Below are 23,074 nucleotides of genomic sequence, written 5' to 3'. Positions count from 1 at the left end.
ATTGTTTCCTTTGTTGTGCAGAAGGTTTTAATTTGATGTAATCCCAATAGTTTTTGTTTTTGTTTTGTTTCCTTTGCCTCAGGAGGCATACCTAGTTGTTATGGCCTATGTCACACAAATTACTGTCTGTGCTCTCTTCTAGGATTTTCCTGGTTTCAGCTCTCATATTTAGGTTTCTAATCCATTTTGAATTTATATTTACATTTTTAAAAGTAGTCCAGTTTCATTCTTTGGCATTTGGCTCCCCAGTTTTCCCAACTCCATTGTTGAAGAGACTTTCTTGCACCCATTGCATATTCTTCACTCCTTTGTCAAAGATTAATTGATCTTATTCGGGCTTATTTCTGGCCTTTCCATTGATGGCCATCTTTGATGGCCGTCTCTCTCTTTGTGCTGGTACCATACTGTTTTGATGCTACAGCTTTGTAGTGTATCTTAAAATCTGAGATTGGGATACCTCCAGTTTTGTTCTTGTTTTTCAAGATTGCTTTGGTTATGTGGGGTCTTTTATGGTTTTAAAAAAATGTTTCTAGTTCCGTGAAAAACGCTTCCGGTATTTTGGTAGGGATTGCATTACATCTGTAGTTTGCTTTGGGTAGTATGGATATTTTAACAATCTTTGTTCTTCCAATCCATGAACGTGAAACATCTTTCTTATTTGTCATCTTCAATTCCTTTCTTCTGTGTTTTACAGTTTTCATAGTAGTGGTCTTTTACCTCCTTGGTTAAGTTAATTTATGGGTATTTTTTTCTTTCTTGTGCAATTGTAAATGAGATTTTTAAATTCCTTTTTCTCCTTTATTATTAGTTTATAGAAATGCAATGGATTTCTGTTATTGATTTTGTATCCTGTGATATTACTGAATTCATTTATCAGTCCTAATAGTCTTTGGTAGAGTCTTTAGGATTTTCTATCTAAATCTATATCTATTTATCTATCTATCTATATATAGTAGCATGTTAGCTGCAAAGAGTGACTGTTGTACTTCTTTCTTATCAGTTTGGATGTTTTTTATTTCTTTTTCTTGTTGGATTGCTGTGGCTAGGACTTCCAGTACTACATTGAATAAAACTGATGAGAGTGGACATCCTTATGTTGTTCCTGACCTTAGGGGCAAAGCTTTCAGTTTTCCCCCGTTGAGTATGTTAGCTGTGGGTTTTTCCATATATTGCCTTTATTATGTTGAAGTATATTCCCTCTAAGCCTCTTTTGTTGAGGGTTCTTATCACATGAATAGATGTTGAACCTTCTGCATCTATTGAAATAATCATATGGTTTTTAATCTTCTCTTCATGATGTGATGTATCATGTTGATTGATTAATCCCACTTGATCATGGTGAGTAGTATTTTTTTAATACATTGTTGGATTTGGTTTCCTAATATTTTGTTGAGGGTTTTTGCATCTGTGTTCTTCAGAGATATTGGCTTCCAGTTTTCTTTTTTGTGGTGTTTTTAATTTAATTTTATTTATTTATACATGAGAGACACAGAAAGAGAGACAGAGACGCAGGCAGAGGGAGGAGCAGGCTCCACGCTGGGAGCCAGATGAGGGACTCCATCCCAGGGCTCTGGGATCATGCCCTGGGCCCAAGGCAGGCACTAAACCACTGAGCCACCCAGGCGTCCCTTTTTTGTGGTGTCTTTATTTCATTTTGGTATCAGGGTTATGCTGGCCTCATAGAATGAATTTGAAAGCTTTCCTTCTTCCATTTTTTTTAGAATAGTTTGAGAAGAATGGGTATTTACTCTTCTTTAAATAATTGGTAGAATTCACCTTTGAAGGATTCTGGTCCTAGACATCTGTCTGTTGGGAGTTTTCTGATGACTGATTCAATTTTATTGCTGGTTATCAGTCTGTTCAAATTTTCTTTCTTCCTGCTTCATTTTTGGTAGGTTGTATGTTTATAGGAGTTTATCCATTTCTTCTAGGTTATCTGTTTGTTGGCATGTAATTTTTCATAATCTCCTACAATCCTTTGTATTTCTGTGATGTCAGTTATTTCTCCCCTTTCATTTCTGATTTTGTTTGAGCACTCTTTTTTTAATGAGTCTGGATACAGGTTTATCAATTTTGTTGATCCTTTCAAAGAGCCAGCTCCTGGTTTCATTCATCTGTTCTATTGTTGTTTTCTTTAGTTTTATTTTGTTGATTTCTGCCCTAATTTTATCATTTCCTCTTTTCTACTGGTTTTGAGTTTTGTTTGTTCTCTTCTAGATCATTGAGGTGTAAGGTTAGGTTGCTTGAGATTTTTCTTCTGAGGTGGGCCTGAATTGCTATACATTGCCCTCTTAGAACACCACCTACTGCCTCCCAAAGATTGTGAACTTTTGTGTTTTCAATTTCATTTGTCTCCATGTATTTTTTTATGTTTTTTTATGATTTCATAATTGACTGATGTATGGTTTGGTAGCATGTTATTAAACCTCTATGTATTTGTGTTCTTTCCAGATTTCTTCTTATGGTTGATTTCTAACTTTATGGCATTGTGGTCAGAATAGATGCATGGTCTGACTGCATTCTTTTTTTTTTTTAATAAGTTTCAGAGGTAGAATTTAGTGACTCATCAGTTGTATATAACACCCAGCTCTCATTATATCGCTTGTCCTCCTAAATGTTCCTCACCCAGCTATCCCTTCCCTCTACCCACCTCCCCTCCAGTGACCCTCAGTTTGTTTCCTAGAGTTCAGCATCTCTTATGGTTTTCCTCCTTCTCAATTTTCATCTTATTTTATTTTTCCTTCCCTTCCTCATTATTCATCTGTTATGTTTCTTAAATTCCACCTATGACTTCATTCTTTTCGATTTTGTTAAGACTTGAAATTTGTAATCTATTCTGTAGAATGTTCCATGTGTACTTGAAGATTTTGTATTCTGTTTTAGGATATAATGTTCTGAATATTGTTAGATCCATCTGGTTCAATGTGTCATTCAAAGTCCCTTTTGCTTGCTGATTTTCTGATTGGATAATCTATCCATTGATGTAAGCGGAGTGTTAATGTCTCCTACTATTACTGTATTACTATCAATTACTTCATTTATGTTTATTATTAGCTGCTTTATATATTTGGGTACTCCTGTATCAGTTGCATAAATATTTACAATTGTTATATCTTCTTGCTGGACTGTTCTCTTTATGATTAAATAGTGTCCTTCTTTGTCTCTTTCGGCCTGCAAAATTTCTGCTGAAAAATCCACTGATAGCCTCATGGAATTTCCCTTCTAACTGTTTTCTTTTACCTTAATGTTTTAAAAATTCTCTTTATCACAACTTTTTTGCCGTTTTAATTACCATGTGTTTTGGTGTAGACCTCCCTGGGTTGATTTTGTTATGGGTTCCCTGTGCCTCCTTGATCCTTCTCCAGAATTGGAAAGTTTTCAGCTATTATTTCTTCAAATAATTTTTCTGCTTGCCTCTCTCTCTTCTCCTTCTGGGATCCCTATAATGAGAATGTTAGTACACTTGATGATGTTGCTGAGTTCCCCTAGTTTATTGTCATTTTTTAAATTATACTTTTTCTCTCCCCTGTTCAGGTTGATTGCTTTCCATTACTGTGTCCTCCAGGTCACTAATCCATTCTTCTGCTTTCTCTAGTCTACTATTTATTTCATTTGGTGTATTTTTAATTTCAGTTATTGCATTCTTTATTTCTGATTTTTTTGTGTATTTTCTGTGTCTGTTGAGGGTCTCACTGAGGTCCTCCACTCTATTCTCAAGTCCAGTGAGTATCTTTATGACTATTACTAGAAATTATCTATCAGGCATATTAGTTATCTCTGTTTCCTTTAGCTCTCTTGCTGGGATTTTGTCCTGTTCTTTTGTTTAGGAGATATCCCTCTGTCTCCTCATTTTGTCCACCCTACTTTGAAAGTAGTGGCCTTATGAAGAAGAGTCCTTATAGTGCCCTGCTCACCAGAACCTGGCACTTCAGCAATGCATCCTGTGTGTGTTGCATGTGCCCTACTGTTGTGGCCAAGCCACTTTTTCCTTCAGTCCAGTCATCTGCAATGCTCACTTTGTCTGTTGTGGGCAGGGTTTGGTTCCTGTGCTGCTAGTGGGCTAGTCTGGGGTTGCAGTGGACTTGAGTTGTGTCAGGTCAGGCACTTGGCCAGAGATGCAATAGCATGGAACTAACTGCAGGCACTTTCCCTATCGTTATTCCTCGAGATGCTTTCATTGGTGGGCAGACCCTACAGTCAAATCCCATGCCTGCCAGGAGCCCACTCTGGGGGTTGCATTTGGACTGCTATGTGTGTGGATATCTTCTCCCTGCCCCAGGGGAGGAGTCACTGTAGTGATGTCAGCCCCTGTTGGGTCTGCTTGCTCTGGCAGGCTTGTAGCATTGGTTTGGTTGGGCTCCAGCTAAGGGCACATTGGAGGGGGTGGGTTTGCAGGAAAACTTGGGAGCAGGGGGGCAGTGTTAGCAAGATATTCACAGGTCTGCTATGGGAGGGGACTTAGACCAAATGCCTGGCTGCAGGGGTCATGTCTGCAGGAGAATGCAGGGGTAGGGCATCATCACAGCAAGTTAGGTGGAGAATATTGGTGCTGCACCGGTTCCTGTAGGTGTCCACATATCTAGGCTGGGAAGTGGGAAGCAAAAGCTTTTTTGTTCTTGGAGAAATGTCTGGACAACCCCTGCCCCTCCAGCACATGCTCTGAGAGCTATTGCTTCTATGCTGCATTTCTGCAGGGCTGTCTGTTGTGCTGTCTTTCAAAGGGCAGGGACTCAGTTTTCTCTTGCCCTTTGGGTCTCCCAGAGCTGAGACTACAGATTTTTAAAGGTCCAGACATTAAGCTCACTGATTGTAAGAACTCCTGCATTTTGGCCTAATTTTCAAAGTCTCAAATGTTACGGAGGGTTGTCTTTCCTTTGCAGGTTCCCCAGGCCTAGGGTTCCTGGTGTGAGGGTCCATTTCTTTCACCTCTGTGCCCCGCAGCATCTTACCCTCCTGTGGACAGTCCCACTTCGATGTGGCCGCTTCTCTACGTTTAGCTGTGGAGAATCTGCTCTGCCAGTCTTTGCTCTGTTTTCTAGGTTATTTACACTGATGTGGGTGTTATCTAGTTAAATCCATGGGACAGCGTGAGCTTAGGATCTTCTTACCCTGCCATCTTCCCTGGGGGTTTCTCATAAAATTATGACAGGTTTTTTCCAAGTTATCCCAAGTTTTACCTAAAATGTGTTAAAGCTACAGTGCCTTACTTTAAACTAAGAGCTTCAGTAGAATTCCTAAGCTTTACACTTATTCTCCTTCCCCTCAGATTTTAGATTACGGATGTTACAGTTTATATGTTTTAGTCTGTGTAACTAATAACAGATAGCTGTATTTGGGTTATTTTATTGTATTTGTTTTTTAACTTTTTTGAAGATTTTATTTATTTATTCATGAGAGACACAGAGAGAGAGAGAGAGAGGCAGAGACACAGGCAGAAGGAGAAGAAGCAGGCTCCATGCAGGGAACCCAATGTGGGACTCGATCCTGGGTCTCCAGGATCATGCCCTGGGCTGAAGGCAGGCACTAAACCACTGAGCCACCCAGGGATTCCTGTTTTTTAACTTTTAAACTAGAATCATAAGTGAATGACAGCCATTACCATATTATGGAATCCAGTTTTGACTATGTTTGTTTGTTTGTTTGTTTGTTTGTTTTTACCACTAGTGAGTTTTACAATGCTGCCTTAGGTTTTTATGAACTCCCTTTAGCATTTCTTGTAAAGCAAGTCTATTGGAGATGAATTCTCTCAGCTTTTGCTTGTTTAGGAAAGTCTTTATCCCTCCTCCATTTCTGAAGAACAGCTTTGCTAGGTATAGTGTTTTGGGTTGACAGGTTTTTTTCCCCCCTCAATATTTTGGATATATCATCATACTATCTCCCAGCCTGAAACGTTCTGTTTAGAAAACTGCTGATAAACTTAGGACAGGGGTTCCCTTGGAGTTAACTTCTTTTCTCGTGCTGCTTTTAAAATTCTTTGTCTTTGACTTTTGACAATTTAATTATAATGTATCTTAGTGTAGCCCTCTTTGGTTTCAACCTTTTTGTGATCTTTTCGCCTCTTGGATCTGAATGTTTGCTTCTCTCCTCATCTTGGTGGAGTTTTTAGCCATTAATTCCTTAAATATCCCTTTTGTCCTTTTCCTTGTCTCATCCCTCTGGGATTCCATAATGAGAATAATGTTTCTTTGTGTTTTATGAATTTTGTAGGCTTTCTTCACTCGTCATTCTTTTTTCTCTCTGCTCCTCTGACTAGTTAATTTCAAATGTCTTAAGTTGCAAATTGCTTGTTCCTTCTTCACGGTCTAGTCTGCTTTTGAAGCTCTTTATTGAATGCTTCACTTCAGTTATTACATTTTTCCACTGTAGGATTTCTGTTTGGGGCTTGTTTTTCTTTTTGATGGTTTCCCTTTCTTTGTTGAATTTCTCGTTTTGTTAATGCCTTATTTTCCTAATTTCATTTAGTTGTGCATTCTTGTAATTCATTAAATTTCCTTAAGAGGATTATTTTGAATTCTTTGTCTGACAGTTCATAGATCTCCATTTCTTTAGGGACAGTTATTAGTTTTATTAGTTCCTTTGGATGGCATCATATTTACCTGATTTTTGATGATCTTTGATTTCTTACATTGGTATCTGCACATTTGAGTGAGTGGTTTCCCCTCCCAGCTTTTGCTAGTTCATTTTGGCAGAGACAGTTTTTCATTAGTCAGTTCAGCTAAGGTTTTTGGGACATGTCTGCTGATAACGTTCTTGGGCAGATGGGGCCTGGTATTAGCATCTATTTTGGGGTGAGGCAACTGTTCACGCTCCGAGGTCATCAGGAGGAGTGGGAGGGATGGTATGACACAGAACAGCTGGATAGGACTGCTGTTTTGGTTTCCTGGACAAATGAGGCTGTAGGATGGGCTGTGTAGTTGCCTAGATTTTCTGGTCAGGCTTACTAGACAGTCGGATTGGGTGCTATACTCAGCAGTAGATGGGGCTGTAAATTAGTTTCCTTGCCCTGGCAGGGCAACAGGTTGGGTCCTAGGGCCCACCTGGCTCATTGTTTGGAGACCCAAACCAGGCAGTGTTGTACACTGAATATCCTGGTCAGGAGAGGCACCCGGTGTTATTCTGCAGACAGGAAGTGCCATGGCCTGTGCCCTCTGCAAGTCCAGCTGTAAGCAAGGCTCACGGTTGGGCTCTGCACCGTCCTGTGTGTTTGGGTCAGGTTCCCTGGTCAGGCAGGCTGAAGGTTGCACTCAGTGATAAGATGGTGTATGAATTAGTTTCTCTGCCTCGTGCAGTGGGAGAAGTAGCTCCAAGGCCACCAAGGTTTTTTGTGGTCTTAAGCAGACCTGTGCCCCCAGGTTCCCTGACCAAACAGGGCCACTGGGTTTGCTCTGAGGGTGATGAGCTTCACCTGCCTGTCTCCTGGCTTGAATGATGTGGATCACACAGCCTGTCCTGTCAGTAGGGCCTGCGGACCATGATCTGCAGCGGTTGGGACCGTGACTCAGCCATTCTGCCTGGACACTGGCAGACCAGACTTTGGGGCTGGCAGAGCCATTTTGTTTGAGGGCCCTGATTGGGCTTACCTGAACTCTGCCAAGTTCCCTGGTCACACAGCATCCTGGACATGGTTCTGCAGATGAGCAAAACTGCTGGGTGGGAGCTATTCCTTGGGCTCTACAGGTAGGAATTGCTGTCGAGGGAAACCCCTCCTCCTTTCAGGGTTACAATCAGATTCCCAGGTGGTTAATGTGGTTAAGTCCTACAGAATCACCTGTGATCTCTGTGGGACAAAACCAGAAGCGAGGGGCTCTCAAGAACTGATCCCCCACTGCCGTGGAGGCTGAATGTCACAGCTGGCCTCACTTGTTCCACTGGAGGAGTTGTGAGCTCAGGGGAGATCTCTCGGCATGGTGCTGCCCTGGCCAGGAGGAGGGGCAGTGGGCTCAGCATGACGCTCCCATGTGCTAAGATGCTTTTGGTGTTCAGTGCATGAACGGTCATTAGGTCATCCCTGACTTTGCTTCCCCTCACAAGACCAACCATGTCCCCGGCTTGGTTACGTCACTTGCTAATAATAAGCATTTGGACAGGTGTGAAGTGCTAGCTCATCCTGGTTTTGACTCATATTTCCCTGATTAGTGACATAGGCTCCCTTTTCATGTGCCTTCAGCCGTTCACTTGTCTTCTGAGGAATAATTTCTCTTCGGGCATTCTGCGTATTTTAAATCGGATTCTTTGGGTTTACTCTGGAGTTTTCTGAGTTCTTTATGTATTTTGGATATTAACCCCTTATCTGAGAGAGGGTCTGCATTTTCTCCCACTCCACAAATTGTCTTTTCATTTTGTCAATCGTTTCCTTTGCTGTGAAGAAGCTTTTTAGTTTAACATAGTCCCACGCTTATTATTTACTTTGTCACTTATGCTTTAGGGGTCACATCCAAAAAATGATTGCCAAGACCCATGTCTGGGAGCTTTTATCCTGTTTTTGTTGTTTGTTTGTTTTTTTTTCTAGGAGTTTTGTGGTTTCTAGACTTACATTTAAGTCTTTACAAAATTCTTGTTTTTAGTCAGACTTCTTAAGGGGAAAGTTGAGAGAAAAAAAAAAAAAACGTTGAATGGGCTGGTACAGTATCCATTCTTCACATACCACAGTCGCTTGCCTCCTGCCAAGCCCCACAGGGTTTGGTAGGCAACGTCCTCTGACCCAGTCCTCATGCTTTAGATAGATCAACAAGATGTCATTTCCAAATTCCACTCCCTTTCACGTTGTCAAGAACTTGTCTTCTACATTTTGACTCACCTGAAATGTAGCCTTAAGACATCAGCTAGTTCATGGACTCTAATTCTGCTCATGCATTCTTGGTCGTGGGCACTGACAGCACGAGGGGCCAGTTGTGATTCAGCTGTGGGGATCTGCAGGTGCCAGTTCTCTTGTGGGTTAGGACTGTGGCCACATGGTAAACGGAAAACCAGGGGAGCGAGTAGGCTCATTCAGTCCACTACATCACACCCTAGCGTCTGGGGGTATGTGGACTCATAACTTTATTTTCACAGATAAGGAGTCAGAGGCTTGGATGGCTGAGTGGAGTTGCCCAAGTTGCCGCGGCTGGTTAAAGATAGCTAAGAACAGGCTAGGCTTCCGAAACTGAAAACCAGCCTATTTTCTATACAGACTCTATGCTATGAATGAAAATTCTATCACAAAGTAAAATATAGGGATCCCTGGGTGGCACAGCGGTTTAGCGCCTGCCTTTGGCCCAGGGCGCAATCCTGGAAACCCGGGATCGAATCCCACGTCGGGCTCCCGGTGCATGGAGCCTGCTTCTCCCTCTGCCTGTGTCTCTGCCTCTCTCTCTGTGTGTGTGACTGTCATAAATAAATAAAAAATTTTAAAAAACAAAGTAAAATATATTTCCATCACTCAATAACGGTGGTGGCTTTTAATTAAAATACTGGTAGTACGATTTCAACAATCAGGTGATCTTAAGAAGTGATCCTCGAACTATAGGATGTGTTAAAATCAGAGAGCTGGTTGAAAGAGATGGCTGGGTCCTACTCTGAGGGAGTAGTTCAGGGGTGAAGACCTGGAATCTGCACTTCTGACAGGTTTCCAAGTCGTGCTGGTGCTAATGCTATTAGGAACCCGCCAGTCTAAAGCAAACCTACGCCATTTCCTGCCATTGGCCACGTGTGCACGGTCCACCGATGGAGAACCACATGGTTAGATTCCCATCAGGAAGAGTAACCGGTTAACTTTTCTCAACGTCCTAGCATGACTTTCCATTGGAAGGCAGTTAGGGCGTCGGGGTGGAGAGCTCTGGCTTGAGTCAGACCCCGTAGGTGTTGCACTATGGGCTCTAACTGTTGCATGATCTGAGTACATCATTGAACGGTGGATGGGGACATGGTCTTTAACCTCAAAATTGTGAAAGGATTAAATGGGATCACGTATAAGACGTGGTCAGTGGATACGTAGATGGTTTATTAATTGGAGATCAACCAGGGGAAAAAAAACTTTTAGCTCAAGGGATTGAATAAATCAGGAGAGTTGGTTCCTTGTGTGATGGAACAGCTCAGAAACCACAGGCACTGGTGAGGGGATGCGGAGAGTTAGCAATAGCAGAAGGCTGCTCCCACCCCTGGGCTAGATCCAAATGGAACAAGGCACTGATGGTATAGCTCAGAAGCCAGAAGCTTCTGCTGAGCAGCAGAGTATCGGGGGGCTCCGAAATCTTGGAGAGAGGGTTTGTCTGGCAAGAGTTGGTGCCACAGCAAGACTGAGGACCTGGAATCCAGAGGGTTCTAGAGAGTTCCGTGTGCTGCAGAACTGAGGGGGGCTGGCGAGGGCAGCAGGAAGTGGATTGGCCTCACCACGCCGTGGAGATTGGCATCCTGTGCCCCTCACTCCCGTCACTGCCCAGGCCTTCCCATCTGGGCCCCTCACTGTCCCCACGTGTTCAACGAGTGCCGCATACAGGCAAGGTGCCCCCCGCCCAGAACGTGCTCGGCAATAAAGACAAATAGGCAAGTTCTCTCACGTTAAGAATGGTTTGTGCATGCCGACGAGATGCCGCAGAGAGAAACCTCAGTGTAGAGTCTAGTTTAGCTCCCCGAGTGCACGTCATACCCCGTGTCCCACTCGTGCACGTGGGCCAGGGCCTCGTGGCCGGCCCTGCCGCCGGGGACAGACAGTGGCTGCCTTAACAGAGCGCAGTGTGTCGAGAACAATCCTGAAGGTCTGGGGGTGGCTGGTGTGGACGGGGGAAAGGATGGCCAGGCGGTGGCCCTGCGGCAGGGACGTGCGTTGACAGGACATGGCCCAGAGGTGCGGGTTTTCATCATTAAGGACCAGGCGAAATGTTGCCGGTGACACTAACTCATCCTCCTTGGGGCCGCCTAGCGTCTCTTTCGCTTTCCAGAAATGGAGTAATGGGCTAATGGGATGCAAACCAGGTTGGGGAGGCTACGGGCCGGGCACGAGGCGAGAGAAGCCGTTTGAGAAGCCTCTCTTCTGCACGATGGACATTCCAACGCAGGACTTAAGTTTCAAAACAATCTTTATTCTGTTTGAAGACCTAATACAATGCATTGAAGCAACTTAAAACAAGACGTAGCTCCACTGAATCTACAGCTTGAACAAAATGTCAAGGAGGTGCACTCCCCCCACCCCACCCCCGGCCCAGTTGCCTTGTAAAGGCAAAATTACAACTGATCATGACATCCTCCCTCTCGTCAAAAGACCAACTTTTATTTTAACAATGTCATATAAACAGATTTGTAAAAACATCGAACAGATTGTAGCTTTAAAAAATACACACGTATAAATGAGTTTTTTTTTTTGTTTTGCCTTTTCTTTTTTTTTTCCTTTTTTTTTTTTTTTTTTTTAAATAGCAGCATCCTGGGCAGCTAATGCTATCTCATGGTGACAAGTTTAATGTGAAGTTGGATAGTGTTGCCAATGAACCCAATTCTGTTCCCTGGCTACTCATGATACCAATACTTTATGTAACCCGATTTGTAGAAAAATAAGAATTTGGCATTTCGAACTCTGTCCCATGCGAGGCATTGTGCTTTAAACTGCCCCTTTCTTAGAAGACCCTGAACTCAACTCTCAGGGTCGGCTCTCCAACTAGATACCATGCATAGCAAAAGCACAGGTGTTAAAACCAGCACTTTTTCTCCCGCGAAGGAACATCAGTAGGACTCCCAAACACGTTACTAGGCCATAACCAGCTATGTGACAAAGCACTTGGTTCCCCACAGTGACAGCTCACACAAACACATTTCGACTCGACACACTGAAAATGAGGATTTCCAAGCTAAGCGAGTCATCCAGACCAGCTCACCCAGAGGAGGAACTTTACAAAGCAGGGAAAAGCCAAAGAATTATGAACTTCTCGCTTCACTTGCAAAGGTTCACCTTTAGAAGACAAAACAAAGCCACTTCAAAGGGAAAAAAAAAAAAAACCCACCCATACACATCCACAAGAATTGTACTAGACATGTGCTGGTTGTGTACTTGAACTCAACGACTGTGGATCTGTTTTGGCTGAAAGGTGTACTGGAAACAGTCCATGCACATATACATATATACATAGCTCAAGGGCCGCGAACTGGTCAGATGTCGCAAACAACATGCTTTTTGCCTTCTCGTGGGGTTAGGATTTTTCTCTTGGGTGTAGTACTGGGTCTCAGAGCTCCCAGGGTACAGCCCCCTCAGAGCCTTGCTGCAGCTCGTTTGCCTTCTGGCTTTTCTGTGGAGGATGCTACCGTGGGTGGGGAGGATGGATGCCTGCATGAGAGCAGTTATCAGGAGTGCCTCTGCTGTGTCCCTTCTTACTCACCAGCCACTTGGTGTTATTAGGAGATGACTGACTGAACCCGAAGATCCCTCCTGGTCAAACACCTAGAAGGACGAATGCGGTGGGCACGCTACCCGCACTCAGAGTGGCACATGGCGGAGGCCTAACATCAGAGCTTCGGGGTCACTCGCTGTAAAAGGGAACAAAGCATCCTGCCTTCGCTGTTGAGAGAAACCCACTTGCATTTTTATGTTTGCAAAATGCAAAAATAAGGCAGGTGCCTGAACACCACACCACCTTGGGGGAAGAGTGTCAAACCAAAAAACGTTAATAAGACTATCTTTGCATGAAACATCTTAGATCTTATACTTTAGATGCTCAATGAAAATCAGAGTTAATAGCATGTGTGGATGGGCTACCAAAAAAAACAAAAAACAAAAACAAAAACAAAAAAACCTCCCACCAGCATAAGGCTGGTTCATAAGCTACTATCAGAGCATCGCTGGGCTTCCGTGTGAAGTGAAAGGACAGTTTCAAAAGTTGACACTTACGGACTACACAACCAGGGAAATCCTCGGCCGTGTGGAGATGAGAGGGAGACAGATCAGTACAGTCAGGCTTCAGGGCTGACAGTCTGGCTGTAAGACCGGTTCTTGCGCTTGATACGAAGAGAATAATGTAAAGAAAAAAAAAAAAAAACATTCTGCGGTGGATTAAGTCAGCTGCTAGGCTATTTCCGAGGAATTTTTAAGAGCAACTACATTGAAAACCCAAACAAAGCAGCCCTCCCCGCAGTATCTGAGATAAAGCCGCGGCTGCGTCAGCCCTGGCAGAGGAGAGCTGCGGTCCTAAGATCCCACTGCCCCCTCCCAGGCTTGGGCCTGTCCACACTGCTGTTCGGTTGCTCCCGCCTCACGGCCAGTTTGCACCACATGGGTTATGTTAAGCCGGGGAGAGACGGCTGCCTCCTGCCCCACACGAGGGGAGGCCCTAAGAGGCCTGCCTCTCCCCCACAGCAGCGGGGGCACGTACGGTTAATGACTCGGGTGACCTGCAGGGGCGGTTAGGGTTCCTCCAACGGCCGTGACTCGAGCGAGCTCTCCACAGCCCAGCCTAGCCCAGCAGCAGCAGCAGCTACGATCCGTGTGTGTTTGCTCCATGATCTCAGTTGAATGGAAAAGAGCAGGCACGTGAAACACGTGCAGAGGAAAATATTTTTTCAGATCGTGCGCTTCCTGAAATGAACATTTATTGGTTGTGATGGGCCGTCTAGTGTTAGAGACGCGTGTTCTCAAGGCAGCGGCTCTACCTTGACATCAGTGTTCCAAACAACGGTGGGGACCCCTGGCCCCGCGAGGCTGGCTTTGTCTCCCTAAGACCTAAAGTATCTGACCTGCCGCCGCAGCGGGTCCGTGCTTGTCAGGGATGTAGGATAACTAGCAGATCCAAGTGGGAAAAGACTGAAGTTAGAAGTTACTCCCTTCTCTGTAGTCATGAGAAAGTGCATTACCATCCCGCCACCCTCCCTCCACCCGCCTGTACATCCCTTTGCTGCATCCCCCCCAAGATTCAAGAAGTTCACAATTCTTCATGAAACAGACATTACCAGGTACCGTATTTTGAGTCTTAAAACAACATTGTTGAACTCAGCGATACTTTGTCATATTTATATATCTTTCTCTTTTTTTTTTATTGAATAAAGCAGCTTTGAAGCTTATCAGGCACTGCCCAACAAAACATTTAGTCCAAAAAAAAAAAAATCTGTTATGAACTTTTTAACCTTGGGCTAATCGCCAAGTACTTTGTACAAGAAAAACTGTAAAATATTTCATAGTTTTAATTCTGAAGCCATTTTTTTTTTTTACTGGCATCCTGTACATTTAAAAAAAAAAGGGAAAGAATCACAAACGAATAACAACAACCAAAAGAATCAGAGACACGGTATTTTCAAGCAACAAAAACTGGGGTGGGGGAAGCTTATTCTGAAGGTACATTTAAAACTGAGATAACGACAAGAATTGCATAGCACTGTGAATTTAGCCTTCAGCAAAACGAAAAAGAAGCTATTTGGTATTGATACAAATCCATCTATTTGATAGTCAGTCATCCATTGTTATGTACATATTTTATATAATGAAGGTCATTGAAAGTCCTATTGTCCAAGCTCTGTTTTTTTCTGTTGGTGGGGTTGTTTTTAAAGTTTTAAACACCACACTTTCTGGCACTCCGCTACAACAGATTCTCCTCCTCTGAACGTACGCGAGCCGACGACGTTCTCCCAAAACGTCTCTTGTGAGCCAAAGCGCCTTTCTGCTACATATCGTTCATTTGTTAGAAAATGAAATAATCCACAGTGCGACGTGTCTGGGTCCACCGTGCACAGCAACCCCCAGGCTCAACCAGCCCGGCTCGAGTGCTCCCAGGCCGGGGCTCTGGAGCCCGTCCACCCTCTGGTCTACAAGGTCCCAACTTTGAGCTGGTAAAGCTTCAGAAAGCATTAACAAGCACCATGGTTAAAGGCCTCTTTGTCCCTGCACGCAGAGATTTTTGCATTTCTTTTTCTCTTTGTGTGGTGGGTTGTTGTGGCTTAAATTAAACCCCCGCCCCAACCCCCCCGAAAAAACCGGGGTTAAAAAAAAAAAAAAAAAACTAAAGTAAGGACAAGCACTCCAGAGTAGAAACGTTATGGTCACCGCACGGTGCTGGGCTGCGTGTCTCCCCCTCTACTCTGTGGTCGTCGGAAGCTCGAGTCCCATCTGCAGGCAGACGGCTTCGTTTCCGCAGCTCAATTACAGGTCAGGCTGGAGAGGAGCCCTGTGCTTTCCAGAGGCCTCAGGGTGGCTGCACTTCAGGAGAAGGATCCGAGGCCAAGCGCTTCATCGCCTCTGCTGTGCATATACCGGGTAGGCTAGTGTGACGTTGAGAGAGTCGTTGTGCTGCACCAGGGAGGTGTGTTGGTAATGGAGCACCAGTTCTTTCAGGGAGCTGTACAGGTTATAGGGCTCGGCAAAGCCGTAGCCAGTGGCCGTTTTGTTGATGACGCAATGCTTGACCTCGCCGTCCACCCTGCGGGGGCGAGAGAAGGAGAGAGAACAAATGCCTCGTGAGCTGGTCCTGCACCAGGGCAGGACCCCCGGGGGGCACTTAGCGGCTGAGCCACCTGCGCCCGGAACCCAGCCTCACGGAGCCACTGTCTTTGCATCTTTAAAATGGGAGAAATCGAACATGGTGGCCTTGACAGACAGGCTACCGCATGCATGTATGTGCTGGCAGGTGGGGCTGGGGGGCTGCGCTCTTCCTCCAAGCATCCATAGGAGTCTTTCAGGCTGGCCTGCCCTTAACTTTGCATTTATCCTCTGTTCTCCTGTCCTCTGGGCCCAGAAGTCCTGACTGCGTCTGGGATGATTGCTCTGCTTAAGTGGAAGGGAGCTCAGGGAAGGTGGTGTATTTTTAGAACCTTTTCCTTCCTAGAGGACACTCGCTTTTCTGAAGCGAGAGCAGTGATCCAAAACTTCTCTTTCGCGTCTGGAGACTACTTATGCCCCAGGGGCCCTCATCACAAGGGCCTGGCCATTGCTCTCCCTGAGCTGACCACACGGCGGCTGGAGATACATACACCACGGAGCAAGCGTAGCAGCCCTGTTTACTGCTCTCCCGGACCAGGAAGGTGCCGTCCCGTTTCCCCCGTAGAAGGTTCTCGGCTTTGTTCCTGTTGCTACTGCCCACGTTCCAGGTCTTCTCGTCGTGGTGAGGCAGGTCCTCATCATCTTCCACCAGCGAGTATTGGCTAGAGAGGCGGGAGGGAGAGGGCCTGGGTGAGGCTGGGGGCGTCAGGCCCACCGCCCTCCTCCCACCCACAGCTTCCCCGGCCTGCCCCCTTCTCCCCCAGCTCAGCCAGCCCTGTGATCTCACTGGGCAGAGAATGCCAGTAAGTCACCCTCCTGCTCTTTTCTAGGTAGGAACTACGACGCAGTAGCTGGGCCCAGAGGAAGGTGTCAACCAGTCCTGTTTGTCCAGTTCTGATCAGGAAACGGACCAAGAGCACTGCCAGCGTGCAAATAATCCAAACAAAACCCATACTTGAGCTTCAGGGCGACACTGACTGTAATTGTCTTTCTTCTCCCCACTCCTAATCGTTCCCAAAACACACTGGGAGTTTTCAGATGTTCAGGGCCTGCGTGGAGGACACAGTGTCCCTTGACAGCCTCGTCAGGAAAAACCAGAGCTGCGTCCTCCTTCCCTAAACTCTGCCTTTTTTTTTTTTTTTTTAACAGTTTATAGGGGCTCTTCCAAACTTGGTCCAATTGCTCCCTTTCCCTCAAACAAGGAAAGTCCTTGGCCGCCTCCCTCCCACCTGCAGTAAGTACTTACTCTTCCGTATTCTCGTTGCCCAGCCACTCATTCAACTTCTTTTGCCGAACACCTTTCTGAGTCAACCACCTGGAAAACAGAGGAGGCAAACTCATTCCTAATTTATCCTTAATTCTGGCAACCGTCCGTCGGCGGCGCTACGGGGGGTTCAGCTTCCAGGACTTACATCAAGTACTGGTCTCTCGTCTTCCTCAGCTGAATGAGGTCGGGCTTAATGCTGTTCATGCGCTTGTCGATCTCCCGGTACTCAGCCGCCTGCTTCTTCAGGTCTTCCTCCAGGCGCCTTCTACTGTCCACAATCTCACTAATTCGGGACTTTAACTTTTCATAATTATGCATAATCCTGTAGGCGAGAGAAAGGCATGGGTTATCCACCAGCCTCTTCAGGTAAAGAAGGCTTCCTCGGGCTGTCGTGTGGTTTTGTTTTGTTGTTTTTAATTATTCGTCGAAGGACAGAGAGCAAGATTGCCTTTCCACAGTTCTGATTCTGATAGAGGATTCTGATTCTCTTTCACACAAGGACAACCCTCCCGGTTCACCAACCTTTGTATTTCTTTTTCGTTGCCTTCACGCTTAAATTTTTCTATGTATTCTTTGCTGTACCGTTCCTGGCTTTGGCACTGCTCTTCAAATATTTTTATGGTTTCATTAAATGCTTCAATAGCTGTTCTCTTCATTTGAATTTCCTACAACACAATGGTTAATAAGACAATGTCATACCTGTCACTGGACAGATGAGGTGTTACTGTGAGACGCTGTCGGGACATCGGATGCTATTACTATCTAGCATGGAAGTCCTCTGGTAAGCAAGCGAGGCCTCTAATTCATAAAACCCATTAAAATAGTATCACAGAAGCTCACATTTCCTTTGGGAATGTTCCCAGTCTCTGAAAGAAGACTGCCTGACAATCTCCTATACTTTTCACTGTTTTAAAAGCCATTCCCCTTTATCAGCAATTTTAGGGAATCCACGTTGCCTTCTACTCCCTCTGGTGGTCCTAGATACATCGCGGCCTCGAGAAGATTAAGCCTCTAGGAAAACACTTAAAGGGAGCCTCTGCTTCTTTATGACGGGGCCTAACGGTCCCATCTCCATGTCAGAGGTTAGACGAGTTTTCTGAGCTAAAAAGTGCACTCAGGAATCACGTCAAATCCACTTGACACTCACAGCAGCCTCTTCAATTATCATAAGTACTTATTATTCTGGAACCTATAAGGGTCATGTAAAAGGTCTAGAGATGCTATGAATAATCAACAGTGTTTTACAAATACAGAATCTTTTCCAATAGCAGGAGCTCAACTTGACCTTTTTCTTGAAACTGAAAGGACACATCTCAGATTCTAGTAACTAAGAGTCTGGAGAGTCAACTGACTTTCGCAGAAAACTCACCTGGGAAGTACGGGTATAATCTTCATATAACCTATCGTATTCCCGACTTTTTTCTTGAAATTGAGTGTTATATTCATGTAATTTTTTCCCTACAGCTTCAATATTATCCTCTTTGACAACCTGATCCTGGAAGAATGAGAGAATGGAAGAGAGAGAGAACTTCATCAGTCGATCAGGTATTGAGTCAATGTTTTAGCCATTATCAAACCGTCCTTTTGTGATCACAAGTAAAAAGTCATTAACATCTCATTACATGGGATTCATCTGCTTCACAACGCTGTGAAGGTATCTTGTCTAAATACTGTAACAGGAGAATTTTGTTTCGATTACCTGTTGGTATTTGGATACTGGATAGAGTAATTTCACGTCCAGTTTGGGGTTATACTGAGCTAGAGACTCATTCCGGTAGTGGTTTATTAGTTCAACCACAGAGTTGAAGGTCAGTGGGTCAGAGAAGCCATATTTCCCATCTCGGTGAAATATTTTGATTAATTTGTTATTTCCTCCTTTCCTGTGGATACAACAGACGTAAGGGCGTTACGGTCTTCTCTAAAGAAATGTGTTTTAATGTCTGCTTGCACACCTCAACCTTTGCTACCTTCCCTGACTCACCTTAGTGTAAGAGTATAATCACCATGCATTTTAGTAGATGCATCTCGTACCAAAAAGGTCCCATCGGCTGTATCTCGAAGTTTTTCATTCACTTCTTCCCTGAAATGAAAAAAACAAAGCTCACCTTGAGGATTCTTCATTTAGCTTCACAGCAAACTAAACACAAAGGACACAGAGCTCCTCTATCGCCCCCCCAACCCCCACCCCTACAGATCACATGTATTGTTGATATAGAAATGTTACAAATTTCACCTCATTACAGAAAGACAAACCTAAAAACTACCTGTTTCAGTAATGGTCTATCTGCGGGACAAAGTTTTCATTTATTTTTTAACCAAACACACTGACAAATGAGCACAACAAGACATGATCCGATCCCTGAAAGGACTCCTTACTCCCCCTTCAAAAAAAGCTACCAATAAAGATGCCCTTTTAAGATGTGTCTCAGACAAGAACATTAACCCTAACAAGTTCTCCCTAACAGAAAGTGACTTTGGGCCCCACCTTTAGACAGTGCCACATCACCCTGGGGGCTTCCCTGACATTTTCTGCAAATAACACAACTTGTCGAGGATTTAATTTCCTGTGGCAGCCAGCACCCACAGTCCCCCCAGTGCTCTGGGACCTCTTTGGTCTTCCCTGGAAGACAACCAACTATGCTTCATGCTTATGTTGGAGGATATCCTAAAAATGGAACTTAGCATGCTGGTGCATTTCTTGCTCTAAAACTAGAATTCTCTCTCTCGAGCGAAAACTCAAAGAGTGTTTGTAGCCTTACCTTGAGATATCTCCCCAGTACCATTCAGCATCTTGTAAGGACATATTGTTATTCATACCGTTGTTGGCTACAGTGGTGGGTTTTGGTGGTTTAGGAGGCAATGCTGCAGATGAAAGAGAAAGAAAAAGTTGTTTGCAAATACCAGCTACAGTCGAATACTTAGGTCTAATTTAAGTTTCTTGAGAATACTGTGAAATAGAGCAATAATTCACAAGTCTATGAAACAGGACCGTTTTGTTAAACAAATAAAGACATCTTTCACAGAGGATGGATCAAAAAGAAAGGAAAGTGGAGAAGGGAGAGAACAGCTTACAGATTCACAACTACACTGGGTTGGCCATGTGAATGAATTTCAGAGTGAATCCAGAGTCCCGGCATTTCCTACTTCTAGGCTCTAGTTATATTAAAGTTTCAGGCCTGATCAAATCCATCTAAAATAGGAAACCGTGAACATATGAGCAGGAGAAACCACATGGGTTGGCTTTAATTTCCTCCTCTTATTTAATTATAAAAGACAAATTTGGTTTCTGTCCTCCACAAATGCTGTTGCTGTAATAAAACTCATCTACAAGCAATATGTTTTAAGAGGAGGAATTGGGTTTCTCTAATCTTAGTATTTCAGGCACTATCCTGCCAAAAGCCACTTTAAGAAACTCATCTGTGACCCAAATCTCTTTAAGTATTCACGTTAATATTCTTTTGGATAAATTGTTCTCTCTATGCCAAGAGTGAAGAAAAACCCTATCCCTCTTCCTCAATGTCAAATCAGTATTCCTGTACCAATTGGTGACAAATAAAAGACTGCAGTGTTTCTGAATTTCTTAATTGGGAGCAGGGCTAGTGCTGGACTACAATTGAGGAAGCAAAATGAGGCTAGGGTTTGTAACCGAATTCTGAGTCACAAGTTTTAAAGGACGGTTAGTATTTCATGCAAAAAAAATCCTCTCAGGAGTCTATCGAGAATATTTTATAAAGGGGAAGACTGCATAATGGGAAGCCAACTCCTTTTCCCATTCCGGTATCTTAATATAAGAACAGGCAAAGTCTCGGCATTTGATTTAGAACAGTCTCAGGTCACCTAGGACTGAGTTGCAATCACTGCTAGGTTTTACATGTTCCCTCAAGTACCAAGTGTTATCACTGCAAAGTACCACACTGTCCTCCTCCACTGTCACAAGAGAAAAGCAGCACAAAGGACGCATCATTTTAATTACAGGAACAGTATGAACGACACACAACACTATAACCCACAAATAGCAAAGGACCTCGATTAACAAAAGACACTAGTGAAAAACTGGAATCCAATTCCTATCTGTTCAAGTAAGAAAAAGCATTCCCCACACACAGCCTGACCTGCTTGCTTCTACAGGCAAAGCATGTAATGTCCAAGCTCTGATCAAGCTAATTTTTATTAAATTAGAACAAGTTAATCAAGAGAAATCGAAAGAGGATCAGTTACAGTAGTTGTCAAAAAAAAAAAAAAAAGCCACAAAATTAACTAGCTTTCTAAAAGAATACTGCAGTATTACCTGGTGGATCCATTTCTATATAAAACATCAAGTCTGTGCCACAATTTATATCTGTCTTAGCATATTCTAAATCCAGGTCTTCCATATTCCAAACAGTGTTGTACATTTGTGCGAGAGTTTCCTTGGCTGAGCTCAGTTATAAGAAAAGAGTCCGGCTTTCTTTGTAATGGTGTCTTGGAATTCATTTTAAAACCTATAAGGGGCTGCACTGTAACCTATTACATCACACACCCCAGCCAATCAAGTCAGAAAAATGTCACCAGACCACTCCTGCTTCATCATTTCTCTTCGACATCCAGCCCTAACACAATCCCAACCTCACTGAGAACCCACATTTACTAGAATGGCAATGTATACATGCACATCGTTTCAAAAAGGTGTTTAATTTGACTATTCTCCTCCACCAGTGAGTTTTCTAATTCCTTTTTTATTACTCCTTGCAGCATGGTACGCTCCGCTGTTGGCAGGTTGACAAAAGCTGATATGCTGCAGCACGTAGCTTTTTTTTTTTTTCTCCCCTCTCCCCCAGTGCATCTGGGTTTACAGAGAGCCTGATCATGCCTCGGTTTAAAAATCTTACAAATGCATGGAAATGGCATATTTAAGGTCTGTTTTCCAGTCCTTAAGTACCTCCTGTATGTATTAAAGGCAGAAGAGATCAAGAACTCTGGATATTTAATTTCTTTCCTACAGAATGCACTGACAACCCAGAACTTAAACACTGTTACAAACGTACCACAGGAGAAAGCACAATTGAAAGAAAAATCTCCTTCTACCAAACATGGTAAAAACTAAACCTTAAGGGCTAATGATGGAAAAATCTTAACAGGAATGAAGATGTGTATATTATCTGCAGAAATTTAATGTTACTAATTCAAAGTCCAGTCAAGGTAAGTTATAACTTCCAGAGAGAAAGAGGCTGTACCTCAGAAAGGAGGGTAGAGGAAGCAATGATATTTGCAAACTCTTTCTCACCAGCAGCACCAGAAGTCTGAAGATGGGCTTAATGCTGCGGGGGGGGGGGGGGGGGGAGTGATGTAATCACTCTGAGTTTTTTTTTTTTTCTCTCCCTCCATCTCAAATGCCTCACTCTGGGGACTGTTAATCCCGGTTGGCAAATATGTAAAGTAAAGAAATCAATTCCCCTATAAATCTGTTAATTTTAGTTCCTTAAAGCTCTTCTGCATATAATCCTGCCACCCTCACTAGAGCCTAATGTACGCTTCCCATTGTCAACGGGCTCTTCCCACCTACCGTATAAATCATGGAAAAGAGTGGAGCAGAGCAAGGCATTCTCTGAGCTCCGTTCACTTGTGTCCCGTCTGGTCCAATTCATCTTCCCCATTAATGAGGAAGGCAGGCTCAACCCAACCCCTGCAGCCCGCTCCCGGGGACACTTTGCTATTCCTAAACTCAAAATGACAGGCGCGCGCGCGCACACACACACACACACACATACACACACACACAGGTCCAAGGGGTGGTGGGATCTGTCCTCAGGAAGGTTCAGAAAAAAAAAAATTTTTTTTCCTGCTGAACGCAAATGTGTCCTCGTCCCCCCAAAGCAGCCAGGGGCAGGCTCACAGCCCAGAGGGTCACCCCCTGCCTTTGGGGCCCGCGGCACAGCGCGGTCGCGCCGCTGGACCCCGGGGCAAGCCGCCCGGGAGGAGCGCGGGGAGACAGGTGATTTTCCACGTCTCCCGAGCCGCCTGGCCCGGCACCAAGGTCCACGCCGAGCACTCTGCAAGCGCGCCCCTTCCCCGGTACCCGTGGCCGCCCCCCGCCGAGCCCCCGCGGGGAGGAGTGTCTCCGCCGGGCTCTTATCTGCCCTCCGCAGGCGGCACCTGATGGGACTCCGGCTCACGCACACCCGCGAGGTCGGCTGCGCGCGTGCACGGAGCGGGGAGGGGGGGGCGGGGGGGGCTCCGGGCAACTTACTTTGCAGGTTGTGCATGTCTGCAGTTCCCGCGGCGGGGCCGGCGCCGGCAGCAGCCTCGCTCCCCCCGCGGCTCCCCGCTCCCGAGGCCGGCTCGGGGCGCTCCGTGGGCGGCGGGGGCGGCGGGGGCGCGGGCTGGGACCCGGAGCGGGCGGGGCG

General features: G+C 44.8%; 1 protein-coding gene across 8 annotated transcripts in view; it reads right to left on the bottom strand.

The window, feature by feature from the left end:
- Positions 1 to 11,036: 11,036 nt before the first annotated feature.
- Positions 11,037 to 23,074, bottom strand: part of PIK3R1 (phosphoinositide-3-kinase regulatory subunit 1) — a 164,840-nt gene continuing 152,802 nt past the window's right edge. For 6 of the 8 annotated variants that reach the window (XM_072826696.1, XM_072826691.1, XM_072826693.1 and 3 more), the window contains 9 exons: positions 19,451 to 19,553; positions 18,673 to 18,771; positions 18,391 to 18,571; positions 18,061 to 18,186; positions 17,214 to 17,356; positions 16,837 to 17,013; positions 16,671 to 16,739; positions 15,916 to 16,086; positions 11,037 to 15,365 (listed from right to left, as the gene is read on the bottom strand). In XM_072826696.1, the coding sequence (XP_072682797.1) occupies positions 15,176 to 15,365; positions 15,916 to 16,086; positions 16,671 to 16,739; positions 16,837 to 17,013; positions 17,214 to 17,356; positions 18,061 to 18,186; positions 18,391 to 18,571; positions 18,673 to 18,771; positions 19,451 to 19,553 (1,259 nt within the window). In that variant the 3' untranslated portion in view covers positions 11,037 to 15,175. Of the gene's footprint in view, positions 15,366 to 15,915; positions 16,087 to 16,670; positions 16,740 to 16,836; positions 17,014 to 17,213; positions 17,357 to 18,060; positions 18,187 to 18,390; positions 18,572 to 18,672; positions 18,772 to 19,450; positions 19,554 to 20,979; positions 21,162 to 22,917; positions 22,978 to 23,074 lie in introns of those variants that run through there. The other 2 variants (XM_072826698.1, XM_072826697.1) reach the window with 2 other exon arrangements.

This window comes from Canis lupus, chromosome 5 (assembly GCF_048164855.1).
Source record: "Canis lupus baileyi chromosome 5, mCanLup2.hap1, whole genome shotgun sequence".
NCBI lineage: Eukaryota > Metazoa > Chordata > Mammalia > Carnivora > Canidae > Canis > Canis lupus.
Note: the sequence above shows the minus strand (reverse complement) of the source record. Positions and strands in the feature narration are given on the sequence as shown.